This window comes from Chelonia mydas, chromosome 1, assembly GCF_015237465.2.
Source record: "Chelonia mydas isolate rCheMyd1 chromosome 1, rCheMyd1.pri.v2, whole genome shotgun sequence".
Taxonomy (NCBI): Eukaryota; Metazoa; Chordata; order Testudines; family Cheloniidae; genus Chelonia; species Chelonia mydas.
The window spans coordinates 300752522-300778219 of NC_057849.1; the positions used below are offsets into that span (position 1 = coordinate 300752522).

The following is a 25698-nucleotide window of genomic DNA, read 5'->3' on the forward strand; positions in this document are numbered from 1 at the left end:
CTATCCAACCCCCCCTGCTCCCTGTCCCCTGACTGCCCCCTGGGACCCCTGTCCCCAACTGCCCCCCCAGGACCCCACCCCCTATCCAACCCCCCCACTCCCTGTCCCCCCCGACCTCCCGGGCCCCCACCCCATCCAACCCCCCCGTTCCCTGTCTCCTGATCACCCCACCCCCCGAACTTCCACCCCATCCAACCACCCCCTGTCCTCTGACTTCCCCCCAGGGTCTCCTGCCCCTTATCCAATACCCCCTCCCCCCTTACCCTTACCATGCCGCTCAGAGTGGCAGGACAGGCTTATTTGAAAGCCTGGGAGGTGGGCGGGCACAAGCCGTGCCGCCCGCACGGCAGCATTACTGCAAGGGAGGGGGGACAGTGGGGTAGGGGCTGGGGGCGAGCCTCCCCAGCTGGGAGCTCAGGGGCCGGGCAGGACGGTCCCGCGGGCCGGATGTGGCCCGCAGGCCGTAGTTTGCCCACCCCTGGCATAACCTATTCTTAAAAATCTTCAGTGATGAGGATCCCACAACCTGCCTTGGAAGCCTATTCCAGTGCTTAGCTATCCTTACAGTTCGAAAGATTTTCCTAATGTCTAACCTAAATGTCCCTTGCTGCAGATTAAGCCCATTACTTCTTGTCCTACCTTCAGTGGACATAAAGAACAATTGATCACAGTCCTCTTAACAACAGCCCTTAACATAGTTGAAGACTGGCCCCCCTCAGTCTTCTTTTCTCAAGACTAAAATATGCCCAGTTTTTTTAACCTTTCCTCAGAGGTCAGGTTTGCTAAACCTTTCATCATTTTTGTTGTTGTCCTTTGGACTCTCTCCAATTTGTCCACATCTTTACTAAAGCCTGGTGCCCAGAACTGACACAATACTCCAACTGAAACCTCACCAGTGCTGATTAGAGTGGGACAATTACCTTCCATGTCTTACATATGACACTGCTGTTAATACACCCCAGAATATTAGCCTTTTTTGCAACTGTATCACACTGTTGGCTCATCTTCAATTTGTGATCCTCTGTAACCCCACAGATCCTTTCAACAGTACTACCACTGAGCCCTGTTATTCCCAATTTTGTAGATATGCCTCTGATTTTTCCCTTTCTAAGTGTAGTATTTTGCACTTGTCTTTACTGAATTTCATCCTGTTGATTTCAGACCAGTCCTCCAATTTGTCAAGGTCATTTTGAATTCTAAACCTGTCCTCCAAAATGCTAGCAATCCCACCCAGCTTGGTGTCATCCACATATTTTATATGTATACAATCCATTCTGTTAACCAAGACATTAATGAAAACATTGACTTGTACCAGACCCAGGACAGACCCTGGCAGGACTCCACTAGACTTGCCCTCCTCATCAGAGGCTTCCAGATAGCCTCTGTAAATATCCTTTTTGATCCTGATTTTGAATGTGATCTCAAAGGAAGCCATCCAGGATAGGCATGCTAATCACTCTGCCTCAGTTGCAGTAGCATTGTTCTTCCAATGCTAAGGATGATTTGCTCCACTGTTATTAGTCCAACTATCATCCAAGCTTTTCCTCTTGCAACCAAGTTTCCAGTGTCAGGAACATCTTTTAAAATCAGTAAATATGGTGACAATATTGAATTTGAAGAAAGTTACAGAGTGATAGTATAAAGCAAGGTGTTTTAAAGAAAGAGGGCTGACTGGGAGAAGAGGAAGGTGGATGGCAGCAGAACAAGAGCCTCAATAGAGGGTGTAGGGAGTTGGCAATGTACCGTGCCAGGAAGAAGTAATTGATAGATGTGATGGGCCCCAGGCACAGGCTAATTTGTGATTACAAATAAAGGGAAGTTCATAGACATTAATTCTTTGAAGCATTTTAATCTGACAGACAGTAGTAAAGTTAGATTATGGGCTATATGTATATACATAATCTATTATATTTGCTACATTTTCAAAAGTGATCTTGGGTGCCTCCATTTTGGGATGCTCAACTAAGTTGAGACACTTTAAAGGGACCTGATTTTCAGAAAGCACTGAGCACACGAATATCAGGCCCCTTCAAAGTGCCTCAACTTGGGTACTTAAAAATGGAGGCACCCAAATTCATTGGTCACTTTGTGACTGTCACGTCATCTAACCAGTCAAGTACTGAGAGAAACAAAAATGTGACATGTTTATTATTTTTTCCCAAAAAACTGTAAGGCAACATCACCAAAATACTGGTGCATATTCTTTAGGCTTCACTGAGTGACATGAGTTTAAATCCATCATGTGCTTGTGGAAGCACCAAAACAGATTTAAGGCCAATTTATGTGTTTTAACAGGAGATCACTATAATGTATGAAATATCAAAACAAGACTTGAATCCAAACCAAAATATTCAACCCAAACACCCCTACATATCTGGGTGAAAATGTTGATTCATATCTGGAGTTTGCAGCTCTCGCCCATTTCTAATCACAGTTCAAGACTTGCTTCCATTAGCTGCAAACCAACAGTGCCATCCACTGTTTCTCAGAGTAATCTTTCCTCACAATTCTTTACTTAAATGGTCTAAAGTACTGTCCGAAAAAACACTAAAATTAAAACCAATGTTACCAATGTGTCTCTACAGGACAGCTGATGTGAACAAAATCTTATCTGGGGGCTTAGGGTTGTCTTACTTTAACTCAATTCGTACACCCATCATTGTATTAGTAGCATCAACAACAACATGCCCACTTTACCCATTTTGGGTTGATGCCAGAGAACAAGCTGAGCTTGTGAAAAGGTCATTCCCTAGAAAGAGCTGTGACTGTGTTAACTTTCTCACTGGCGATTTTGCTCAGAGTGGCTTGTCATGCCACACTTATACTTATGTAAGTCTCACACAGCTTTATATTATTATAAAAATCCTTAATTTAATTAAAAACTTCTTAGCCCTGAGGAAAAAAGGCTGAAGTGTCAACAGAGAATTTTATTCTGAGCATCACGAAGCAGCCACTGACGAACAAATGAAACCCACAATATTTGTATAACCAATTATATCCAAGTTACAATCATACTGGTGCATACTCTTTAGGCTTCACTGAGTGACATGAAAAATCCAAAGCTAAAAGTCTAGGCTTTAAATAACTTACTGAATTGTTCTTGCTCATCCTGCAATAGGCTTCACTATGGTGTGTCTTCCCCCGCTCCCATTTTGTTTACTGCAGAGCTTTGAAAGTTTGCTAGCACCAGAGAAAGCCGGCAAATTGAAGGTCATTGACTCCCTGTTTTCTATGTTAAAAGAGTTAAAGCCAACTCTTTTAATAGGGCACGCTGATTGCAAAGACTTTCCAAAAGCTAATCTTTAGATACTATCTATTAAACAGAACTGTTGACAACACAAACTATTTTCTTACAAATAAATTAAAAGGGATGATGAAAATATAAACATTAAGAGAATGCAGTAAGGTGTAGCAGCATAAAATTTGAGTTACCGCACGTTTATTTATACACTGGCATAAAAATTATAGCCATTTTTGTATCAATTCAAAGTACCTGAATTTCCCTTGCCTTTCAGCTTCTTTTTTCAGTGAATGTGGTTTTTATGAAAGGTGCCAAATCAACAGCCTCAGAGACTGAAGTATTCTGTTTATCTAAAGAGCAGGTAGCAGCAGTGCACATGCTGCTTCATCCCATTAAAGGGACCATCTCTAGGGATGAGAAGGTAGTTCATTCTCCATTATCACGCTACCCGTGGCCTCTCTGGTGAGACTCCGAACAGGAATAGCAATTATTCCCAGATGTAATGGTGGTTTTTGTGGTGTGGAGACTTCTCTCTGAGGAAATGCAATGATAAGACCACCAACTCTTTTCATTACAGCCATCAGAGGTTAATGATTTTTGCTACCTATCTGACCAGCTGGGCTGGATTTGAACTAGTGACCTAGAAGCGAAAGTCTCTGTATCCCATTAACCGTTTTCATGGTTATCTTATCGCTCCTTTCCCTCTTTATTTATACTATAGACATTGTTATAGAAATGACTGTTGAACTCACGGATCATTAGACTTTGGAATAAGCGTGCCAAGCTCCTTGATTCGGTAATTAATATTATACCTTCTTCTTCTTTCAACTGTTAAAAAAAAGAACAATTTACTATGGTCATTATGAAACATTCTTTGGAAAAGGCCTAATGAAACATTTTAATTAGTTAAAAACAGGCAGACCAATATAAGGACCAGTGCAAAACATTCTGATTTACAATGATAGAATTAATCCTGAAGTTAGCTTAGAAATAATAAATTACCGAGTCAAATTCAAAACCTGTATCGCTCAACATCCCTTTGTCTACTTGTCTCAGGGTCTCAGTAATGTAGGTTTGCTTTGATTTTTAATGTAATTGACTTACCGCTGTGGTCCAGGAGGGAGCAAGTTCATATCCCTCCACCCACAGGAGCAGCTCTCCCTGCAAGGCCATTACTTCAGGGCAGATGGTGTTAAGGTTGCCACCATTTACTATGGCTGGGGTTCCATAGAAGCCCCAGTATCAAATGTACTAGGTGCCTGTGATTGTCCCCTCTCCACATCCATTCTCCTGCCTGCAATGGCCATCTCTGGTCTTCACGGTAGCTGGTGCGCTTGCCTCCACTGTGGGCCCACAATCCTAGGAATGAATTGGGCTCATATTGCTTATAAGATCACAATGAGGGTGTGTCTACCCAATGGGGTACTGTAATCTATGGGGGTATGATTTCTAAAGCACACTGTGTTGCACATTCATTGGTCCATGGACACCGTAGTGGTGAGTACTAAAGTTACCCTAGTGCACTTTAATGTACTATTGTTTCAAACAGCACTACATTAAAGTGCAGTAGCACGGTCTAGGTGGGCCAATTAATGAGCAATACCTTAGTGAGCTTTAGAAAACACTCCCCCATAAAGCACCTTAGCCCACTATGTAGACAAGCCAATGGTATGGTTCTGGGGATGCCTGCCACCTTCTAAGAGATGAGTCACTGAAAATGCATCTGGCCACTTAAGACAAATATGTGGGTCAAAGCATCAGGCAACTTACGCTCCCTCATTGTATTAATTCTTTTGAAACAATAAGAAGACAGACAAAAATAGGATGTTTAGTCGACTGGTTAATAATTTCACCCATGAAAGGACATATTCTCCCTTCTATGTGTTGCCAATGGAAGTGTGCATTACTAGGAAAACCAGTTATATCATCAGCGTGTCCATATTATAAGGACAAGGAAACAGAGCATTTGGTGCCAAACTGAACACATAGAATTTATTTTTGAGATAACTAAACAAAACACTGAATAAAGCTATCAACCACTATACCTTCCATTATGGCACTGGCTAAGATGTGACTGTTGATCTGGTGTGGCACGAAACACGTAACAAGCTTCAATGGTTATTTTTAAAATAAACAAAGCTAAAAGCTATAGGAACCAGTTGAAACTCTTAAAGTTTCATATAGGTTAAAGCTGATTTCTTAGATCCAAACCTATCTCCATGATTTTGGTTCCAGAAATTTATGTGGCCTATTTTGCCAGTTCCTCTTCAGATGTTCTTGTAAAATTTTGATCATAACTACAAAATGTGAACTTTAATTGTGCCTGGTATCTGAATGCTAGTGTAGTTCAAATCCTCTTCAGACCATCTCTAAAAAATATGATCCTCATAAAAGAGCTTACCTTAAAGTGTTATTTTTTAAATCACTCCAGCAAAACCTTTATATTTAATGCCTTAATACATACAAGCAAACAGATAGTCGGGTTAGCCTCCAGAGAGAGTCTGAGCGCTAAAGTGTACACACAGAACCAAAGCAATGTGAAACATGCCCCATGGCTGAATACTGTAGTCATGACATATAGCTAGGCTTCAACCCAGCCTCCAATATTGTGTACAATTAAATGCACTCTTCTCACCCACTGAGATGCCTAATTAACTAATTTGTGTGAGGTGATTATGGTCTAATAGTCGGAGGGAGCAACCTAGGCAAAGACAAGATTTGGCACCCCAAATGTATGCTTTCTACTCTCTTTCCTCCCTCTCATTAATCCAAACAAATCAGCAACACCTGGAGTTTCCTACCTCTTTTCCTCCTTCAGAAGGAACTCTTCATTTCTGGCCAATCATGTGAAACAGGCAGTGGCTGCTGCAGGGCTTCAAAAAGGATGCCACAGCCACCATCAGAAAGATTTTCAGGGTGTGTTTGTAACCCCAAAAGGCCCCATCCACAAAAATCTGGGTGGAAACAAGGATACCTTCTGGAGGGGGGAGGCTAAGTGAGCAAAAAAGTATTCTACACCAAGTGAAGAGTAGCTTGCATGGGTGGGTGGATGATACTACACTCCCAGTACGCCAGGAAGTATCCTGCTTAACCTACGTCAAATGTTATCTGAGCAGATGGAGAGATAAGAACTCCTGAGATCTAATGCTAGTCTGATTCTGACCACAGAATTGGGAAGTCATTGAATAGTTGGGTCTCAGTTTTCTATTCTGTAAAATGGGGATAATAATACATATGTAATTCACAGAAGTAAGGGAGACAGCATGGTTTAGTGGACAGTGTATCATACTGGGAGTCGGCAGACCATGCTTGCATTCCAGCTTTGCCACCAGCTCACTGTGTGACCTTGGGCAAGCCACTTTATCTCTTTGTCTCCTCCCACCCTTTGCCAGTCTTTGTTTGGACTACAGGTTCTTTGAGGCCGGGACTATCTCTTGCTATTTATTTGTACAGCGCCTAGAAAAATGGAGCCTCAGTCTTGGTTGCCACCTTTAATCATTACAAAAATATAATTTATTATACGTTATTTATAAGTATATGCTGTAAGAATTAATACATGAAAATATGTAAAGTATGTCAAAGGTTAAAAATGTTATATAAGTGCACAGAATTATTTTATCATCTCTGGGAAGAAAGCAATGTATTTATGGAGTTCTTTTTTGTCTCCCCCTCCAGAAAGAGATCCTTTCTGTTAGTCTTGGACAACAGCAGATAGCTGGCACACTCCATTTCTGTTCTCTCTGTACACAACATATAATGATATAGAAGTAGAACATATACTCACTGAGGTTGTGGTTGTCCTTTTTTTGCCTCTCCTTTGCCATTGCTCGTGTATCTGCTTCTGACAGAAAGTAACATTTATTAAAACAGTCCTTGGGTCACAGTTCTACTACTTTCTCCCTGTTACAGTGTCCCCTTTTCATTAAGGCAAAGTTTTTAGGCAACAACTTTAGAATTTTTATCAATTCCCACATTACTAAAGAAGACTGTGCCTTTGACCAGTATTGCATTTTTCAGTGTACCTGACAGGTTTCTTAAGACTTTATTGAACATGCACTTTAATTAAAAAAATTAGAAGTGGTAAGAAACAACATTACATTTAGTACTTTTTTCTCCAATTTGCTGTACTTTACAGTGGGAGGAATCCCTGCCCCCCAACCTTTACAATAAACTAATGTGAATCTGGATTTGTATATCCCATAATGCAATAGTTAATCAGATTTCTAAGATATTCATATTGAACAAACTTACTGTTTCTTTTGAGTGACACTAATAAACCGTACATGGTTGTTAGCATTCTTTGGATTAACTGAATGTAACTTTTAAAGTTGTTAATCCATTAATATAGATTCTCCTTGAATAGACGTATTGTAAGCTTTTAAAAGAGCCATTTGTTCAATCCTGGAACAAATTTAATGGGCGATAATTTATTTATGCTATTGATTAGGAGCCAAAATGTGGAAGAATCCTCTATGTTTCCTAAAATAATTAGGTTTATTAGAAGCATGATGTTCATAAAAATGACAGAGTACACATTGTTTCTGAGTTGCTAAAGTAGAGGACCCAGTGTAAACATTTCCCTTGCTCTTTGCTCAACTCCTTAAAGGAAAGAACATACACTTTGCAAATTCTTAAGCAAAAAATACTATGTATTTCACATATATTTTATTGATAAGGTTCACTGAATTTTTAAAACAAACATCACTGCCTCTTAAATTATTACATTCCAAAATCCCAGAGCTATATTACCTGTGATTTCCCTTTTTAGTGGTAGAGTAGATGGGCAGGAAGCATTTGTAAGACCCATATTAGCAGGTGACAATCCTTGGTCACTGTTGTATATATCCAAAATGCTACTGGACAGCTTAAGGAAACAAAGGAAAAAATAGGAAAAAAAGAATCACAATATGTTACAAGCTTAAAAGATAAAAAGCATAAGTAAATGCTAAGAGCAAGCATAATGACAGGTTTCAGAGTAGCAGCCGTGTTAGTCTGTATTCGCAAAAAGAAAAGGAGTACTTGTGGCACCTTAGAGACTAAACAATTTATCTGAGCATAAGCTTTCGTGAGCTACAGCTCACTTCGTCTGATTCATAAAAGTGGAAAATGCACTTTTATGCATCAGATGAAGTGAGCTGTAGCTCACGAAAGCTTATGCTCAAATAAATTGGTTAGTCTCTAAGGTGCCACAAGTACTCCTTTTCTTTTTGCTAAGAGCAAAATTCTCTATCAGATGCGTATTCATGTCTCATGTTCTTCAGTGTGAGCTGCATATATGCTTCTAAAGGAGAATTTGTCATCATCTTGTATTAAATAAAATTAAAGGTTAAGGGTCAAAGCCTGCCATTGTTCCACATGCAGAACTTTGATAGAGGACAGTGTGAGTTTTGTATGTTGAGTGATGGCAGAATATGGCTCTTGGTGTCTGATTTTGAAATAATAGTGTAGCCTATTTTCCAATAACAAGATTACTGCAGCTACACTTCAAACATGAGTTAAGTTGAAAGGGAAAATAACCTTGCTGGTCTTTACCTAGTCCCCAGTGAGTACTTAACCACACCATTGAACTCAGAATTAGTATTTCGGATTGTTTATGCTTTAACAATATAAAGAGGTTAAGGCCCGATTGCTTTTAAAAGAGGAGTGAGCAGAGCACTGGAGAACATGCTGTTGGTGCAAATCTTGCAAAGTTACAAGGATAGACCAGAAATTCTACTGGCCTTGATTCAGCTCTACCATGTCTGGCTGTACATAATATTGTATTGTTCCTTCCTTTGTGAAATGTGATATGTTACTTGAAAACAAAACAAAAAATTTGTTAAAAGGGAGTGAAGGTTGAAAGAGTGTTCCTATGGATTCCTGCTAGCACTCCAAGATATCAACCTTTCTTTGAATAATTCTAAACCCTTTTAAAATAAAACCCAGTTCTGGAAATCTAGAAATGAGCAGTTTAGACTCCAATCCCATATAATCAACCCTTCATCGCGCACTATCCCCCGCACCAGACTTACAATTAAACACTGTTGTGTGTCCATGTGAAAACAGCTGTATACAAATGTGACTCAAACCAGCCCAATAGACAATAAGTCCGGGAAAAGCAGAAGAAAAGATGCCAAATATTGTATTCTGCCATTTTATTGCAACACACAACTTCTGTGCACAACATTTCTCCACCGTGGCCAATGTACAACAAGCTAGGGGCTTTTGTCAGTCTGGTCCAAAAATTTTTAAAAAGATAGATGAAAAAAGCAAAGACACTTTGTTTTAGTTGGGGGAAAAGTAAACTGTCCTTAAGATACAAAGTCTCTTTTAAACTGTATAGACCTTCATTGTCCCAGTTCTTTCTTGCATCCTGACCATGGGATTGGGCTGGGAAAGCACTTCCAGTTCTTCTACCTCTTCCCCTCAGGATGTCTCCTCTAGATTTCCCTTGCCTCCCTTGCTTTACGTTCCTGAGCCCCTAATTAACTATTTCTGTACCTTCCCTAAGGTTGGGCACGTACCTCATTGCAAGCTGCTTGGGACTAAGGTACTTTGGTAAAGATTTGTTTAATGCTTATCTGTCCCATGCTAGTGTTACTACATTCTTTCGTGAGTCATTTTATGTATCTAATTACAAAGAAGCTTTATCTTCTAGGGGAAAGAAATCTCTTTAATTTTAAAGATTTTCCACTTGAGAGTCCAGGTCACTACAAATTCTCCTAGTAACCAGTGGTAGAATGAATCTACCATTGCACATGTTGCACACATACAAATAACACCACCTATGTACTTCAAAGCACTTTATCAGAAGACTAATACTTCAGAGCACAGAGCGCTCCTAAACACAGATAGAAATCACCAAGCCAAGTCAGTTTTGAAAATCCGCTTAAATATTTGATCTCTCAGTGCAAATAAATTTTAAAGAATGTTCGGAATTCACTTGAGTATTACTCAAGAACAAGCTACGTTTAATATGTAGGATTTGAAAGCTAAGCACATTCCCATCATAAGCACCTTTATTTCATTCCTGAGTAGTGAAACAAAGAGTACTGTAGTATTTATTATATTTTTAAGTTTGTAATATCTGTGTTGCAGTCATACTATAGCTGAACTATGATAGTGGATTTTGTATCAGCTCCAGGTGTATATTTAGGGACTCCTTTGAGATTACATTACTGTAAATTAATGCAGAAGTTGGGCTCCCGACACTAGATTTACTCAGTAACTTCCAACAGCCTAATCCAAAATCTTCCTAATGGAAATGTTACTATTCACTTCAATGGGCTTTGGATCAGGCCCTTATTGGGATTTAGTCTTATTGTTTTAGTGAAATGACAGGGAAAAAATAACTATTAATAAAATAATAGTTTTCTTACATACAAATAGTCCAGCAAATGTGATTTGTTCAAATAACTGCAGTAAAATTCTCATACGCCTATACATACATATTCAAAACTAGGTATTAATATCGTAGTAATGGTAAATACATTATAATTTGTAATGTTATGTAACAGAGTGCTGAAGGCTAGCACTGAGCCAGCACTCTGGTCACCATTGGTACTGATTAGGTTCTCCTGGAGAAGGCCTAATTAGAAGAGGTGCACCAGATTACCAGGCCAGATTGGGAATAGTCAATAAACCAATTAGCCCCTCTGACAGGGAAGCTGTAAAAAAGGGCACAAGAGGGAGTGCTCAGGGGGAAAAGAGAAAGAGAGGAACAGAAGGCTAGGAAAGCTTGGCAAATGCAGGGGGAATCCCCTGAGTAGAAACACCTTACCTACCTCCCCCCCCTTTTGGAGACTAGATCAGGAAGCTGAGATACAGTGTGTAAGTGTGCAGACAATGCTATGTATTTGTGGAGGGATTAAAACTCTAAATAAACAACGCAGTGGTGTTTACAAGCAAGGAGATCTCAGGGTAGTGTGTTCGTGGAAGAGGTAGGGGTGCACCATGCTGCTTTGTCATGATCTGGAGGCTTGGCTGGGATTGTGCCTGTATCTGTGTGGTCTGGAAACTTGACAGAGAAGCTGGTGTCGAGTTTTGGCAGTCTTGGCGATGTGGGAACACCACAATGGCTGGTGGAGCAGCAAAGAGAGCTGTAGAAGACACTGAAGGGCTTCCAACAATCGCACCACACAGAGAAATAGTCCTTGCTTGCCTTGCAGGCAGAGCAGCAAAAAATCCAGCAGGAATTTATATGGGAGCAAATCCAGGTTCAGCAACAATTCCTGCAAAGTTTAAATTGCTGAGTCCTACAATGGAAAAGAGAACCTAGGGATAGGACTCTGTAGGATGGAACAGGGAGACTACCCTGATGCATTTGGTTACTTTTGAAAGGGTGGCAGTGGGAGCCAGAACAATGTGGGCCTTCTGGCTAGCAGCCTATTTAACTGAGGAAACACAGGCAGCATATACAGCTCTCGGTGATGAGCATGCAAGAGACTATAATGTGGTTAAAGCAGCCATCTTGGATCCGGTGGGCCAGTCCACAGATAAATATTGCAAGAAATGTAGAGTGGCAAGAATAGTAGATGGAAACAGAGGCCCAGGAACCAGAGGGGCAAGAATGACCCCCCCACCAACAAATAAGGTGTAAGGGGGGGAGAACAGCTCAACAGGCTGCCCTTCGTGTGCTGACCTCAGGCTGAGACAGAATTATAGGACGGAGCCACACCCACCAAATGTGATTTTTGTGGGTGGAAAATGGGTAGCCCCTGTAATAGGATCCAAGATGAAGACTCTGAGGAAAGGAGAGGCAGATGTCTGGTAGAACCTCCATTAAAGAAAAAAGAGCAAAGGGGAAGAAACTAATTCTAATTAGGTTCCCATGGAGAAGGCCTAATTGGGTAGAGGTGTACCTAATTACCAGTCTCAGTGTGCTCTGCGTTCATGGAAGAGGCAGGAGTGCAGCATGCCGCCTCATCACAGATACCAATGCCATTAAATAAGAATGTGTAGATGACAAAGAATGGGATGGATGATATGAACAGATGAGTTAAATTGAAGAACACATCTAAATCTCAAGAGTTAAGCTATATAGATATAATCTATATATCTGTCATATAGATATAATCAAATATCCACCATCTAATCACAAAGGCATGAATTATAATGACAAGGTCCAACTCTGAGAAAAAAGATCACAGACATCTAACTAGATGCTGATAAAAAATGATGCATTAACCATGAATTGCACATGACAGCCCAAGAGCAGATGGGGGTTCAAAAGTACCTCTGTAGTGACAATCACCTCAACAAAGGGTGAACAAACTCCCTGAGGGCATGTCTATACTACAAAATTAAGTTGACCTAACTTATGTCGACATACAGCTGCTGCAGAAATTACATCACTTGTACATGTCTACACTTTGCTCCTTTTGTAGATGGCACACGTCCTCACCAGGACTGCATGCACTGATTGAACTGTCAGTGTGGGGTTTCACGGAACAGCTTCTGAAAGCCAGCAACAGTTGATGTAAGCAACATAGTGTCTACACTGACACTGCATCGACCTAACTACATTGACTCTACACCTCTTATGGAGGTCGAGTTATTACGTTGGTGAAGTGTGCAAATTACATCAGTGGGAGTGAAATTTTAGTGTAGACATGTACATAGTTAGATTGACATAAGCTACCTTGCATCAACCTAATTCTGAAGTACAGACCAGGCCTGAGTCTCAACAACTGATATAAAAGGCCCAGAATCATTTCCCAACCCACTAACATCACCTTTGTCTCATAGAGATTAAGCTTCAGACAGTTTTTCTCTCCTCTACGTTCCATTCTCAGTGAGGCACTGGGAAAGCAAAGTTACCACACTATCTGTATGTGATAAAAATGAGATACAGAGCTGCAAGTCATTCATAGACTGATGGCAGTGCAGTCCAAATAATCTCCCCATCTCCCCAAAAGCTCCATGTAGGTGTTAAAAAGGAGTGTCCAAAAGAAGTCTTGTAGAGAAACACCTTGCCCCAATTCGCCCTATAAAACCACTTGGAAAGATAAGAACAAAGCCATTAAAGAGAGAGAGAGACCACTGAAATCTGGTCCCCATTGAAGTCAATGGCAAAATTTCTATTTACTTTAGTGGAACCCGAATGTGACTTACCATGTTCCCAGCCGAGGAACAAGGTGATTCTATGAAACCTTGTGGTCAATGGTATCAAAGACTGAGAATAGACCTAAAAGAATCAGCATAGACATCTGTCCTTTGTCCCTTGCTAGGAAATTGTTGGATCAATAACATTAGACCAAACACTCTGCCATATTCAGGCAAAAAAAACCCCAACAACAAACAAACAGGACTGAAATGTTCAGATAGAGAGAAGAAAAAACAGTATGAAGAGGTGGCTTCTTGAGCAAGGGCCTAACCATCAGTAAGATAATGGCACCCTAACCTCCCAAAAGAAGATGTTAACAATCCTGATTTATAATTCATCCCATAACTCCCTGCTTGAATTTATAAGCCACGTGGGGCTAGAAGCCAATTTACAGGTCACAGGTAAAAGTTTCCCTAAAACCTCAAGTATTTTCGGGAGCAAAAGTATCCTAAACTCTGTAAGAAAAGTCAGACAAATCTGCACACACAAAAGCAGTCAGATCAGTTCTATCAAATAGAAATGCCGTGAAGTGAATTGTTGTTTCCACACAATGCCCAAAGTCAGCAAACTAAAATGGCAGTAGATTAAATGCCAGCTTTGTATTAAGCAAAAAGACATGAGATAGTTGTTCCTGTGATGTAGGTGGGGAAATATTATTATCCGTTATCCCTTTTATACAGATAGCAATACTGTGATTCAGGGACCTTGGAGCCCAAGCTCTAGGACATTCCCCCAGGGTGTCACAGAGCCTGGGCTGCAGTCCAAGCCTGAACATCTACACCACAATGAAACAGCCCCATGGACTCACAGGGCTTGGGCTGAGTTAGCTGACACGGGCCAGCCATGGGCGTTTAACTGCAGTGTAGACATACCCAAAGTGATCTCGCTTGAAGACACTAGGTTTGATTCTGAATTACCCTGCACTTTATGAGAGGTTTCAGAGTAGCAGCCGTGTTAGTCTGTATCCGCAAAAAGAAAAGGAGGACTTGTGGCTTTGCGACTAACAAATTTATTTGAGCGTGAGCTTTCGTGAGCTTCATCTGATGAAGTGAGCTGTAGCTCACGAAAGCTTATGCTCAAATAAATTTGTTAATCTCTAAGGTGCCACAAGTCCTCCTTTTCTTCCTGCACTTTATATAGACATTTACCTCAGCACAAAATGGATGTAAAACACTAAGTCAGAATGATAACATTTGACACCCACTTTGCACTGATATAAGTGACTATACATGCTGCAAGGCAATAGAGACTGTCATCCACTATGTTCTAGGGGGGTTAGGAGCATGCCTCAGCATCAAAAGTGCTGGGTTATAATCCTAGTTCTGGCACTCACTTGCTGTGTGCCCATGTGCAAGTTGTTTGACCTCTCTGAGTGCCAATTTCCCCATCTGTAAAATGAGTCTAAATATATTAATTTTTGTCAAATACTGGTTTTATAGTGCCTGGATGGAATAATGTCAGTAAATGCTATATAAATACAAAATATTATCAAGCCCGTCAGTAACAAAGATTGGAGCAGAACTCCAGAGTTCAGAGCTCCCTTCCTCCATTCGTACTCTAGAGGCTTTCTTCTAGAGTTGGGGTTCTGCTTCCTCCATCAGGATATATAGGCTACTAGAGATTTTAAACATCCTTACAAGTATAGATTGCACAGTGGCCTCACAGTGTTTGAAGCTGCTTTATATAGAGCAGAAAAAACTAATAACAAAATTTTCATGCAACTATGTGTCCACAATACTACAAGGTATAGATGAAGCAAAACAACAACAAAAACCTCAGAAAATCCTACTGTACATATCTTAAAAATAAATTGTCAGTTTTCTTAATATTAAAACTTCTGAACTATTTTCCTTCAAATATGGATTCTTGTTTAAATCACATTAGGATCTACAAAGCAAGACAAATTTGATGCCCCTTTGACATGTATATACATTTCTCTTTTGGGTTTTTTCCCCCCATATGAAAATTCCACAATTTCTTAAAGGATTTTGCTGAAACTCTATAAAAAAATTCACCTCTGGCATGATACCAAGCATGGAAAATTCTAGTACCAAACAAATTAGAGGTTAAAATAGAAATTGCATTATAACCTTGAGTGGTCACTTTTGCTGTAATGAGAGATGAGAAATTTTGTTTCCTGGTTAAATGTTGCAGAAGTTAGTTCAAACGTGACCCAAAGTGTGGGCATTTTGGAATTAAATACAAAAGACAAAAATTATACCCCAAAATATTATACAAATTATTAGGCGTCATTCACGTTATATCAGGCCACTTGCATATATATTAAGATCCTGTATGTCACAACAGGATTTCATGATGTTATATGATGTAGCACTGAAAGTTTATACACAATTATGGCTTGAACCAAATACACTCAAAACTTTGTATTTAAACCTCACAAAAACTTTTGTAACCTTACAAAAAAGCACAAATACTTTTGCAATGATATAATTATACATTATTTGTAGCAAAGTGACCATACAGTGACATAGCACCATTAAATGTGATGAATCCAAAGCACTTAAAAATGTCCTAACTGTACTAAATATACATGCTTGCTCTCAGTTTTGTGTCTGTGTGTGTACTTTGTAGATGACATGTATGTCCTATACATTTACAAACACATATAATAATTTCACCCACTTAAAAAGAGCAGTCGGAGAAAGATAGCAACTGTTAACACAGGAAATGATTAACCAGGCACACCCAGTGACAGTGTATTACTGGAAGTGAATCATACTATATCTAACTGAAACTGCAAGGGGAATTAATGAAAGCAGAACGTAATTAACCAAATTAGAATTTGGCAAGGATACCAGGCTTAACGCTCTTGCTTTTAATAACAAAAAGTGCCACTAGATCTTCAATGACTGTATCAGAATATGGGTTTGACATCTCATCTGTAGATGGTGGTTCTCATCTGTAGGGCTCAATCCTGCAAGGTGCTGAACAGTGCACTCCAGCCTAGACCAATAAAGCACTTCAGCCCATGCTGAATTTTAACTTTGTGAGTGAGTCTCTGGCTAGGACTCAGCAGCATTTTGCAAGATGAAGTCCATAGTGCCCCCAGTAGCAAGTCCTGCAGCTCCAGGACTTTTGCTAGGGCTCTCCCATCCAACTACTGAAGAGGCCTGACCCCAGGGTGCGGGACAAATTTTATAGTGGGGGTGCTGAGAGCAACTGAGCCAAACTGTAAACTCTGTATATAATGGAAACCACTTCAAGCCTGGGGGTGCCGCAGCACCCCCCTGCACTCCTAATTCCAGCAGCTATGCCTGACCCTGAGGAATTTGTGCTATCTAATGAGATTACAGCTTGAATTAGTATGGCTGCAGACATGAATGTTATAAAAATGTAGTTCATGGTTGCTATTGAAGAGCTGGCAGTTACCACAATTCAGTATCCGAAATACCATAGTTCCTTTTCTAAGGAAAATATCATGCTGCTAAGCAAACTAATTTCCTCATGTAGGGAAATACTGTGGTATTCCAGATATCACAGCATGGTAACTGTTGGTAGATGTCTTTTCAGTGGAGACTACATATATGAAACATAATATATCAATATTACACACACAAAAAAAACCTTTGTTAAAAGAACATTAAGGTTGCTAAGTCAAGCACCCAAAATTTAGGAAATCCAAGAATTAAGATTGCCTTAATTTGGCCCCCTTGTACATATGTATTATGATTAAGGTTAAGATTCTGTCATGGGTATTTTTAGTAAAAGTCAGGGACAGGTCTCAGGCAATAAACAAAAATTCACAGAAGCCTGCAACCTGTCCCTGACTTTTATTAAAAATACCCTGGGGGTTGGGGGAGACTAAAAGTCAGAGCACTGCTGGGGGCTGACTTCCGGCAGCTGCTCCAACCCAAGCCACTGCTTCGGTCCAGGAGCTGCTGGTCCGACGGTCAGCCCACCAGTCAGCTGCTCTGGCAGCCCCGGGGATGACCCCTAGGGACTGCTGCTCTGGGGACCGCAGCTCCAGCAGTTCCAGGGACCAGAGCTCCAGCAGCCCTGGGCTGGCCACCAGGCGCTGCTCCAGTCCCACCGCTGCTCCTGGAACAGGGGCAGACAGCTGTTGCTCCAGCCGCAGGGGGGCTGACCCTACCCTGGCCGCTGCTTCTGCCCTGCCTCAGAAGAAGTCACAGTGATCCCAGAAAGTCACGGAATCCATGACCTCCATGACAGAATTGTATCCTTAATTATGATACAGTCTTTAATTGCATGATCACATTACTATTTTTCCAGGTTACTTTTTTTTTTTTTGGTGCATTGCAGTAGCATCCAAAGTCTTCTATCAGGATCAGGGCCTGATTCTACTAGACCTTATACAAACACAAAGTAAACGGTAATTTCTTTTCCAAAATAAACTAGATTTTCTTGCTTTTGTAAAGTCCTACTGAATGCAGTAAAGCCCAGCTCTAAATAGAGTTTTAGTTTCTTTATAATATCTATTCCACTTTAATCATCTGCACTGATGTTTTTCCACCCACATGACTAGACCAAAATCAATAAGCCCTGATTTATCCTAAAATTAGCTGGCAAGAGGCACTCATATGGTGAGCAGCCATCATTGATCCATTAGACCTTGAAATTCATGTCACCATCCATTGAGGAGGAGTCATACATGTTAAGAATAGATACCTTCAACAAACACATGTATCTCTAATAGCTATACTCGTTTGGTCCATCTTCTTGAGTGTACAGTATCATAACAATACCTGTAATTGTAAATTTCCATTTCTGCTTGATAGAAATTAATACATCAGATGACATCTAAATTGCAGTGCTTGCATGTTAAATGTTAGGACAATCTGTCATTCACATTTACACCCTGTCTATACATCTCTTAAATCATGTTAATATTGGACCTTAAATTATAGCACAATTTTGTAAAATGATTCTTGTCGGTCTACCTTATCGAGGAAAAGTATGTTAGCACCTTTCTACTTAAAAATGGCTCTTGCTAATTCTTTCTAATTATAACTACAGAGAGGGCCTTAATAACGCTTTTACACTGGTGTCACTTGCATCCCTAATGTGGAAGAAAGTCTAAAGTTAGAACCTTTTTGATTGTCCATTTCATGTATTATGTAAAATGTTATTTTTTTTATTCATTCAGATTCAAAAAGTAAAAACAAAGTATTTAATTCCTTATCGTTTACCTCATTTGTTCAGTGTAACCAGGTGACTCAGCTGGCTTTAAACTCTGAAGTATGGATATGAATTTCAAAACATGCATTGATTTTTTCTGCACTTTAGTCCATATCTATCAAGTGACGAAATTGTCGACGAAATTGTTGCTCATACAATTACTATACAATAATATCTGAAATGTCAGAAATACATCCTATTTTTAAATAGAGGGGGGAAATTGGGATATCTGAAATACCTCTCAGTATCTGGCTTAGTGTGTGCTAACAGCTCGCACAATGGAAGGGATATATAGATGGGACATATAGTCTAGTGATTCAAGACTGGAACAGGACTCTGAAGATCTGAATCCAACTTCTGGTTTTGTCATAGAATTGCTGTGTCACCTGGGGAAACTCAGTAAACCTCTCTCTCTCTCTCTCTACACTTACTCTGTAAGATCACAGATAACAATACTCCCTTTGCCCAACCCTTTGTTTGCTGGTCTATTTAGACTATCAGTGCTCTGGCACAAGAGCTCTCTCTTACTAGGAGTATTTCCAGGGCCTACGGATCCCTTTTGCAGTTGGATGTTAAAGGTACTCCAGTAATTAAACTTTTAAAGAATTACTTACTAAAAATATTGACTTTTAAAGGACAATCACTGTATATTGGGAAATAAACTTGCTTTATTGCTAACTAATAAAAACGATACCTGTTTCTTTTTTCTTTATTTCCATGTAAAACATCAAGTTAGCAAGTGCTCCAAGTTTCAGACCTCTGTACTTGTACCCAGCACAAATTGCAGCACCTTCTACATTTATCTTTAACCTGGTTAATAATTGTACACTGCTTGACCTGGTACTTAACGCTCAGATATATTATGTATGAAAGCTGGCTATTTTTATCTTTGAATAATGAGCAGCAAGCTTGTTCATTATTCACAAGAGAAAAATGAACTAGTTTCAGATTCCCACATACTGTATATGCCCAGAAGAAATGTTACTACTGACCATATATATAAATGTCCATGGTCTAGCTCAGTGGTACCCAAACTTGTTCCTCCGCTTGTGCGGCGAAAGCCCCTGGCGGGCCGGGCTGGTTTACCTGCCACATCCGCAGTTTCGGCCGATCGTGGCTGCCAGTGGCCGCAGTTCGCTGCTCCAGGCCAATGGGAGCTGCTGGAAGCAGCGCGGGCCAAGGGAAGTACTGGCCACTGCTTCCAGCAGCTCCATTGGCCTGGAGCAGCGAACTGCGGCCACTGGCAGCCACGATCGGCCGAACCTACAGACGTGGCAGGTAAACCAGCCCGGCCCGCCAGGGGCTTTCCCTGCACAAGCGGCGGAACAAGTTTGGGAACCACTGGGCTAGCCAAAGGCTTGGGCAAATAAGACCAGGGCCTCATGTATCCCATACAGCTGTGGAATTTGGTGTGGAATCAACTCCTTGCTGTAGAGTTGTGTGCTGGGCTATACATTTAATTCCTTTTTAAAAATGTTCCTGGCCCTTCTGGGTGCAAAGATAACCTAAGAATGTGAATTCAAAGCAAACTAATGAAGTGATACCTGATTACCATGAGGTGGACCTGTGGCCCCTCGTCTGGACCACACCTATTTTAGTTTTTGTACTGGCCTCTGTAGAGCTGTTACAAGAACCTATTCTGTGGCAGGCTGGATACATAAGCTTCCTTGCTTTGCCACTCCCTCAAAGTAACCCGCATGCAGCCCTTATGAAGGGCTTAACTCCGACAGAGAGCTGTATACCAGTCTTTCACACCATCAATGAGTTTCACCCACAGAGTCCTGCTTCAGACTGGTATAACTCATGAAAAACTGGTACTAAGCATTTGTTTTGACAGCTCAGTTACAAACACAAGAGAACGTCCTCTCTGATATCAAGAAATGTTTCCACAAAGATTGCCTCAGAACTGTTTACTGCAACAATCTAAATTAACAAACTGCATTATTGGTTCTATACATATTAGACAGTTTCTAACCCAGTACTTTATCTTGTTTGTTCTAAGATTAGTATCTCATGATCCACATGCTTTATATATTTTTAACTCAAAATTATTGAAGAAAGACAAAGAAAATATTTGCTCACCAGTTTTATTTTTGAAGAGTCTATAATTTCCACAATATCGATAGTTTGGTCTTTCTCCTTCATTTTTCTCTTTCAGTAATCTTGCAAACAATATCTAGGAGAGCTATGCTGAAGCTTATGTACCTAGGTGAACTTTGATTCTTCCTTGGACTTTCAGACTAATCTGGTGTAGAATGTGATTGACAAAGCATTCACATTGACGTTATGCACCTTTTTCAAGTTACCCACAGTAAGCAAAGAGGGTTGTTAATATTTACTCTGGACCTTTCTCTAGAATGGTTTTGAATCCTAACAGTTTATGAAAATTGCCAAATGACATCAGTGCTTACTGACTGAAAACTACCCATACAATATGCAGCACTGGGCTGCCTAGTCCAGCATTATTTTGTGCACCCTTTAACGCAAAGGATACCTGCCTGAATGATCACAGTAGTTATTAAATAAAGTATTTAGAGAAATATCCTGATATTTTTTCTGTGTGGTTTCTAGCAATGGGACAGACAGTAATTTTTTTGTAATCCATTCAATTACCAAATTGTAACCACCAGTATTTGACAAATAATTAATATGAATACAAATTATTAATGCCATGATGAGCAATTGTGACCTCAAAGACCTTGTGACAGCAATGGGATTTTGCAGATAGATAGAATTGTGCATTCATCATGGTTCAGAGAAATTTAATGAGAGCTTTTTATCCACTGCTGTTAACATAATCATAAAAATTACAGCTGGATAAAGACCTATTAGGTCATCTAATCCATACCTTGGTCAGGGTAAGATTATTCCCTACAGAACATTCCTATTGCTTTGCAGGTTATCAACATCACAAGGACTAGCCTGGATTGAGCCACTAAGCAACTGACAATTGCTTAATCAATTGTTTCCCTGTAAGGGCTACAAGGCTCATCTATGTCCTTTCCTCTCTTACAGGCTGTCTAATGGGTTATTCCCTTGTAATACGCTAGCTCGCTTTTGTGGGTTCTGTTGTTCTTTTCTGCACTTGTGTATTATCCCCTTGTGAAAGGGTGTACCTAACCTTTGCAGCTCTCTACAGAAAACACGGCAGTCCCAATACATCCCATCCAAGAAAGCAGCAATACAGGAAAAAAGGTGCACAAAAAGTAAGTTCTCCAGGCCTACCTAGAGGGATCTCACTGAAACAGCCATCTTGGAAACTACAAAAGCCCGGTCCTTCTAGGGCTACCAACAGCCAATCGGAGCCAATCAGAGCCCAGCAAGCTCAGATAAAAGGAGATGGAGGGTCCTAGTAGGCCAGTCCCTGGCTGACACCAGAGGATTAAAGAAGCATGCTTCTCTCTGGTTATAGGAGCATGAGGATTAGCCAAGGTTTATTGCTGGCTGCATTTGTGTAGCTGGGTTTGCGCAGGGAGAGAGGGATCTGATAACTTTGGCCCTCTTATAAGGATGAAGATAAAGAGGCCTAGGGAAGTAGCAGCAGCAAGTTGAATTGAGAAGTTTCTGGTTGTTGTTTATTGGGTTCCTGGTGTAGTGGGTGGGCCCAGGTTCCCCAAGAAGTGGACCGGGCTCACTTGGAAGCCCTAGAAAAAGTTTAAGTGTAAAGGACTCAGAGTTGAGGCTGAAGATCTTGGAGAGGGCAGATAAACCCTTAAACCCCTATAGAGATTTTTGGCCATGAGTCTTGTGATATAACTGTAGAACGGATAGAATAACTCACAATGTTTGATGTATTAAACCTCTTTTTTATTCATGAATATTTTGGGCAAATACTTCTTGTAGATTTTATGAGAAGAGGTTTTTTTCAGTAATCTGTGAACAAGGTTAAATTTGTCTAGGTCACATGGTTTGTTTCTATTCCTTAAATGAATGAGCATAATTCCTGCAATCATGTTTCTGGTGCAAGTACTTATAATTACTAATTCAAAATGTGCTTTTCACAAGTATTCTCCAGTATTTGCTTATAATTCACTGTTCTCAGGAAATATTACTGCTAGCAAACTAATTGACTAGAATATACATAGAAAAAATGGATACAAAGTAAAACCATTAAAAATTGTGAAGGAATATTCAAAGGCTTTTTTTGTTGGCTTTCTCAGCACTAGAGGTGGTCAAAAAAATTGACACTTTTTTCCATCTAAAAAGTCATTCTTTCTCTTTCTCAAGTTCTTCTGGTGAAGCTAGTCCACATTGCATGAATAATTAAATATTCACTGGGCCAGAGAGAAAGAAAAAGAGACTGACTCCATAGCCTAGTGGTTAAATCACTCAGCTAGGATATCAGAAATTTGGGTTCAAGTTCCTCCCTGGCCTGATGCAGAGTAGAGACTTGAACCTGCATTTCCTAAGTGAGTGCAGTGTCCTAATCACCAGAATATTGGTTGTTCTTTGGTAGGTCTCTGTGCTTTTTCATGAAGACATTCAAAAGGTCTAGGTTTCATTTTTGCTCTGTATTGAAATTAAAAATTTCAAAACCTCTATTTTTTTTCAAGTTAGAATTCTTGTTTCCCAGCCAGCCCAACTTAGCACTTTACAGGTGGAGCTCAGGACCTTGCAGAATGGTTGGTTTTAGATAAGAATCCAGATGGCAGGATTCTAACAATCTTCTAATTCTTATGATGTAAGATTTGGTGAAAATCATGTGAAGTAGAAGCCATTAAAAAAGTCAGTGCTCATCAGTAGTTGATACACTGCGATTATCTAAAATACTGCAGTTATTTCTTAAAGTATTAGTATTCGTGGTATTTCAGATACCCCTGTATAATAACTATTGGCAAATAACAGTCTTTTCATAGAGGCCACTGTTTTTGGCAAACTACCAGTATAGTGTTCCCATGAGTCTTGGAAGCATATATTTATATATCAACACAAACAAAAGCTATGGTTAGTGATAGCTAGGATTGCACCACGACACCTCAGTTGATCCAAAACCTGAAAAGCCTGGAAATAAAAAGTCTCTTGCATTCCTTGACATTTTCACATTTCCTGCTGCACTGTCTATAACAGGCTCCATAAGGCTTTCACTTCCATCTCCAACGGATTCCAAAAGCAATGTGTTCCCCAACTTCATCAAACTTGCACTTTGATGCAAAATCTTAATGGCGAGGTCATATACTTTATATCAGCAGGGACAGTCACACATTCCAAGTATTTGGAAAGTTAATACACTTTAGCCATGCTGAGGTTGCTGTTAAGGTTTTGTGTTAAAGTGCAAGTTTGGTGAAGATGGAGAGCTGGTGGTTTTTTGGCATCTGTGACCATCTCCAGCTCTAGCAGTACTTGTACCTACAACAGAACCTCAGAGTTATGAACACCAGAGTTATGAACTGACCAGTCAACCACACACCTCATTTGGAAGCAAACGGCAGAGACAAAAAAAAAAAAAAGAGAGAGAGACAGAGAGAGAGAGAAGCAAATACTAAACAGATCAGTACTGTGTTAAATCTAAACTACTAAAAAATAAAGGGAAAGTTTAGAAAAAAAGATTTGACAAGGTAAGGAAACTGTTTCTGTATGTCTTTCATTTAAATTAAGATGGTTAAAATCAGTATTTTTCTTCTGCATAGTAAAGTTTCAAAGCTGTATTAAGTCAATGTTCAGCTGTAAACATTTGAAAAAACAGCCATAATGTTTTGTTCAGAGTTATGAACAACCTCCATTCCCAGGTATTCATAACTCTGGGGTTACATTGTAGTTAATTTAACCTTTCTTTCATTACAGGTGGCAGCTAAGTAATAATTACTACAGTTGCAGTCGGCCGCTTGTCTTAATATACATGTTGCATTCAACGCATCAGTCCTCAGTGTTCAAAGCTCAAGGACGCTATGTTACTTTCTAGAGCTGACACTCAGGCCACCGACGAGGGGAGCAAAGGGGACAATTTTCCAGGAGCCTGGGTGATTTAAAAGGTCCTGGGAGCCCCGGGCCCTTTTAAATCGCCCATGCGGGTTGCAGGGCTCCTAGGCGCGTGCAGGGTGGTACTGGCGGAGGCGAAGGCAGCCGGGCGGGCATGTGGAAGCCCTGGCTGTGCCGGAAGAGCACAGCCAGCAGCAGCTCGCTGGGCACTAGCCAGTGCGGGCGCAGCATCGCCCAAATGTCAGGTGGACCGTGTCCGCATGGGCACAGCTTGTGTGTGCGTGCACCAGCCGCTGCACGTGGTCCAGCTCCGCGCCCATGTGGTGATGCCACACCAGGCCAGCAGCAGCGTGGGGCCTGTCTCCAGCCCGCCCTGCACGATACGCAGTGGCAGTGACTCCCCACCCCAGCGACCCTTTCTTGGGGGCCCATTGACAGTTCTGCCCTGGGGCCCGGAATTGCTGATGGTGGTGCTGCTGACACTAACAACAGTCAAAATAACAGGTCTCATCATATTGGATCCTCATGATTATGGAAAAATGAGTCTCGATCATATTCTGTTTTACTTTTAATTTTGTTTTTCTAATTAAAATTCTAGATTATATCAGCAAAATGGTGTTTTGGGTTTGTTATTCTTTCATTGCTGTAGTACTGCTGAAACAATGCTAGTCTTACATTTCCTTTGAGCAATACATGACGGTAATAGATATGCTTTATTTGAAACCAATGTTTCATGGTCAGAGACAGAACTGGGGTCTACAAATACTTGCTTAAGTATTGAGGCAGCTAGATTAAATGTTCTCTGTCCCCTTATCTTTCTTTGCATAAGTGATTTCAAAAAGTTGGTGATAAAAGATACCCCTGATCTAAAGTAGAAACTTAAGTGCAGAAGAAACAGAGCTAGTGCATTCTCCACTCTGAGTAGTTCTTAAATCAGGGGCCCAGGGATAGATGGTTTTCTGATATAAGGAAATTTAGACCAAATTTCAGTAAAAGCCAGATGACCAGCTGCTTTAGCATAGGTGGAGCGGCAATGAGCACCTACAGGATGGAAGGAGTATGTTCCTGTTTTCACTTTTCTGACCCTACTAATACCACAACTATAATTCATTAATTAAGGGGCAGATTATGAACCTCTGATCAATTATTCACATAAGTAGTCCCATAGCCTTTAATGTGAACATTTAAGTCGCATATGGATGCATCCAACTAAAACAAACATCAGTTTAGAACTACACACAATGGACAGCAATACAAATTCCCCAACCACATCAACCACCCACTAAGATTCGGAAAGAAA

At 40.4% G+C, this 25698-nt stretch overlaps 1 protein-coding gene across 7 annotated transcripts in view; it reads right to left on the minus strand.

The window, feature by feature from the left end:
- TFEC (transcription factor EC) overlaps positions 1 to 25698 on the minus strand; it is a 183184-nt gene that overhangs the window by 19229 nt on the left and 138257 nt on the right. For 3 of the 7 annotated variants that reach the window (XM_037888905.2, XM_037888907.2, XM_043549820.1), the window contains 3 exons: positions 7991 to 8105; positions 7026 to 7082; positions 3994 to 4069 (listed from right to left, as the gene is read on the minus strand). In XM_037888905.2, coding sequence (XP_037744833.1) covers positions 3994 to 4069; positions 7026 to 7082; positions 7991 to 8105 — 248 coding nt within the window. Of the gene's footprint in view, positions 1 to 3993; positions 4070 to 7025; positions 7083 to 7990; positions 8106 to 20564; positions 21029 to 25698 lie in introns of those variants that run through there. The other 4 variants (XM_037888906.2, XM_043549827.1, XM_043549825.1 and 1 more) reach the window with 2 other exon arrangements.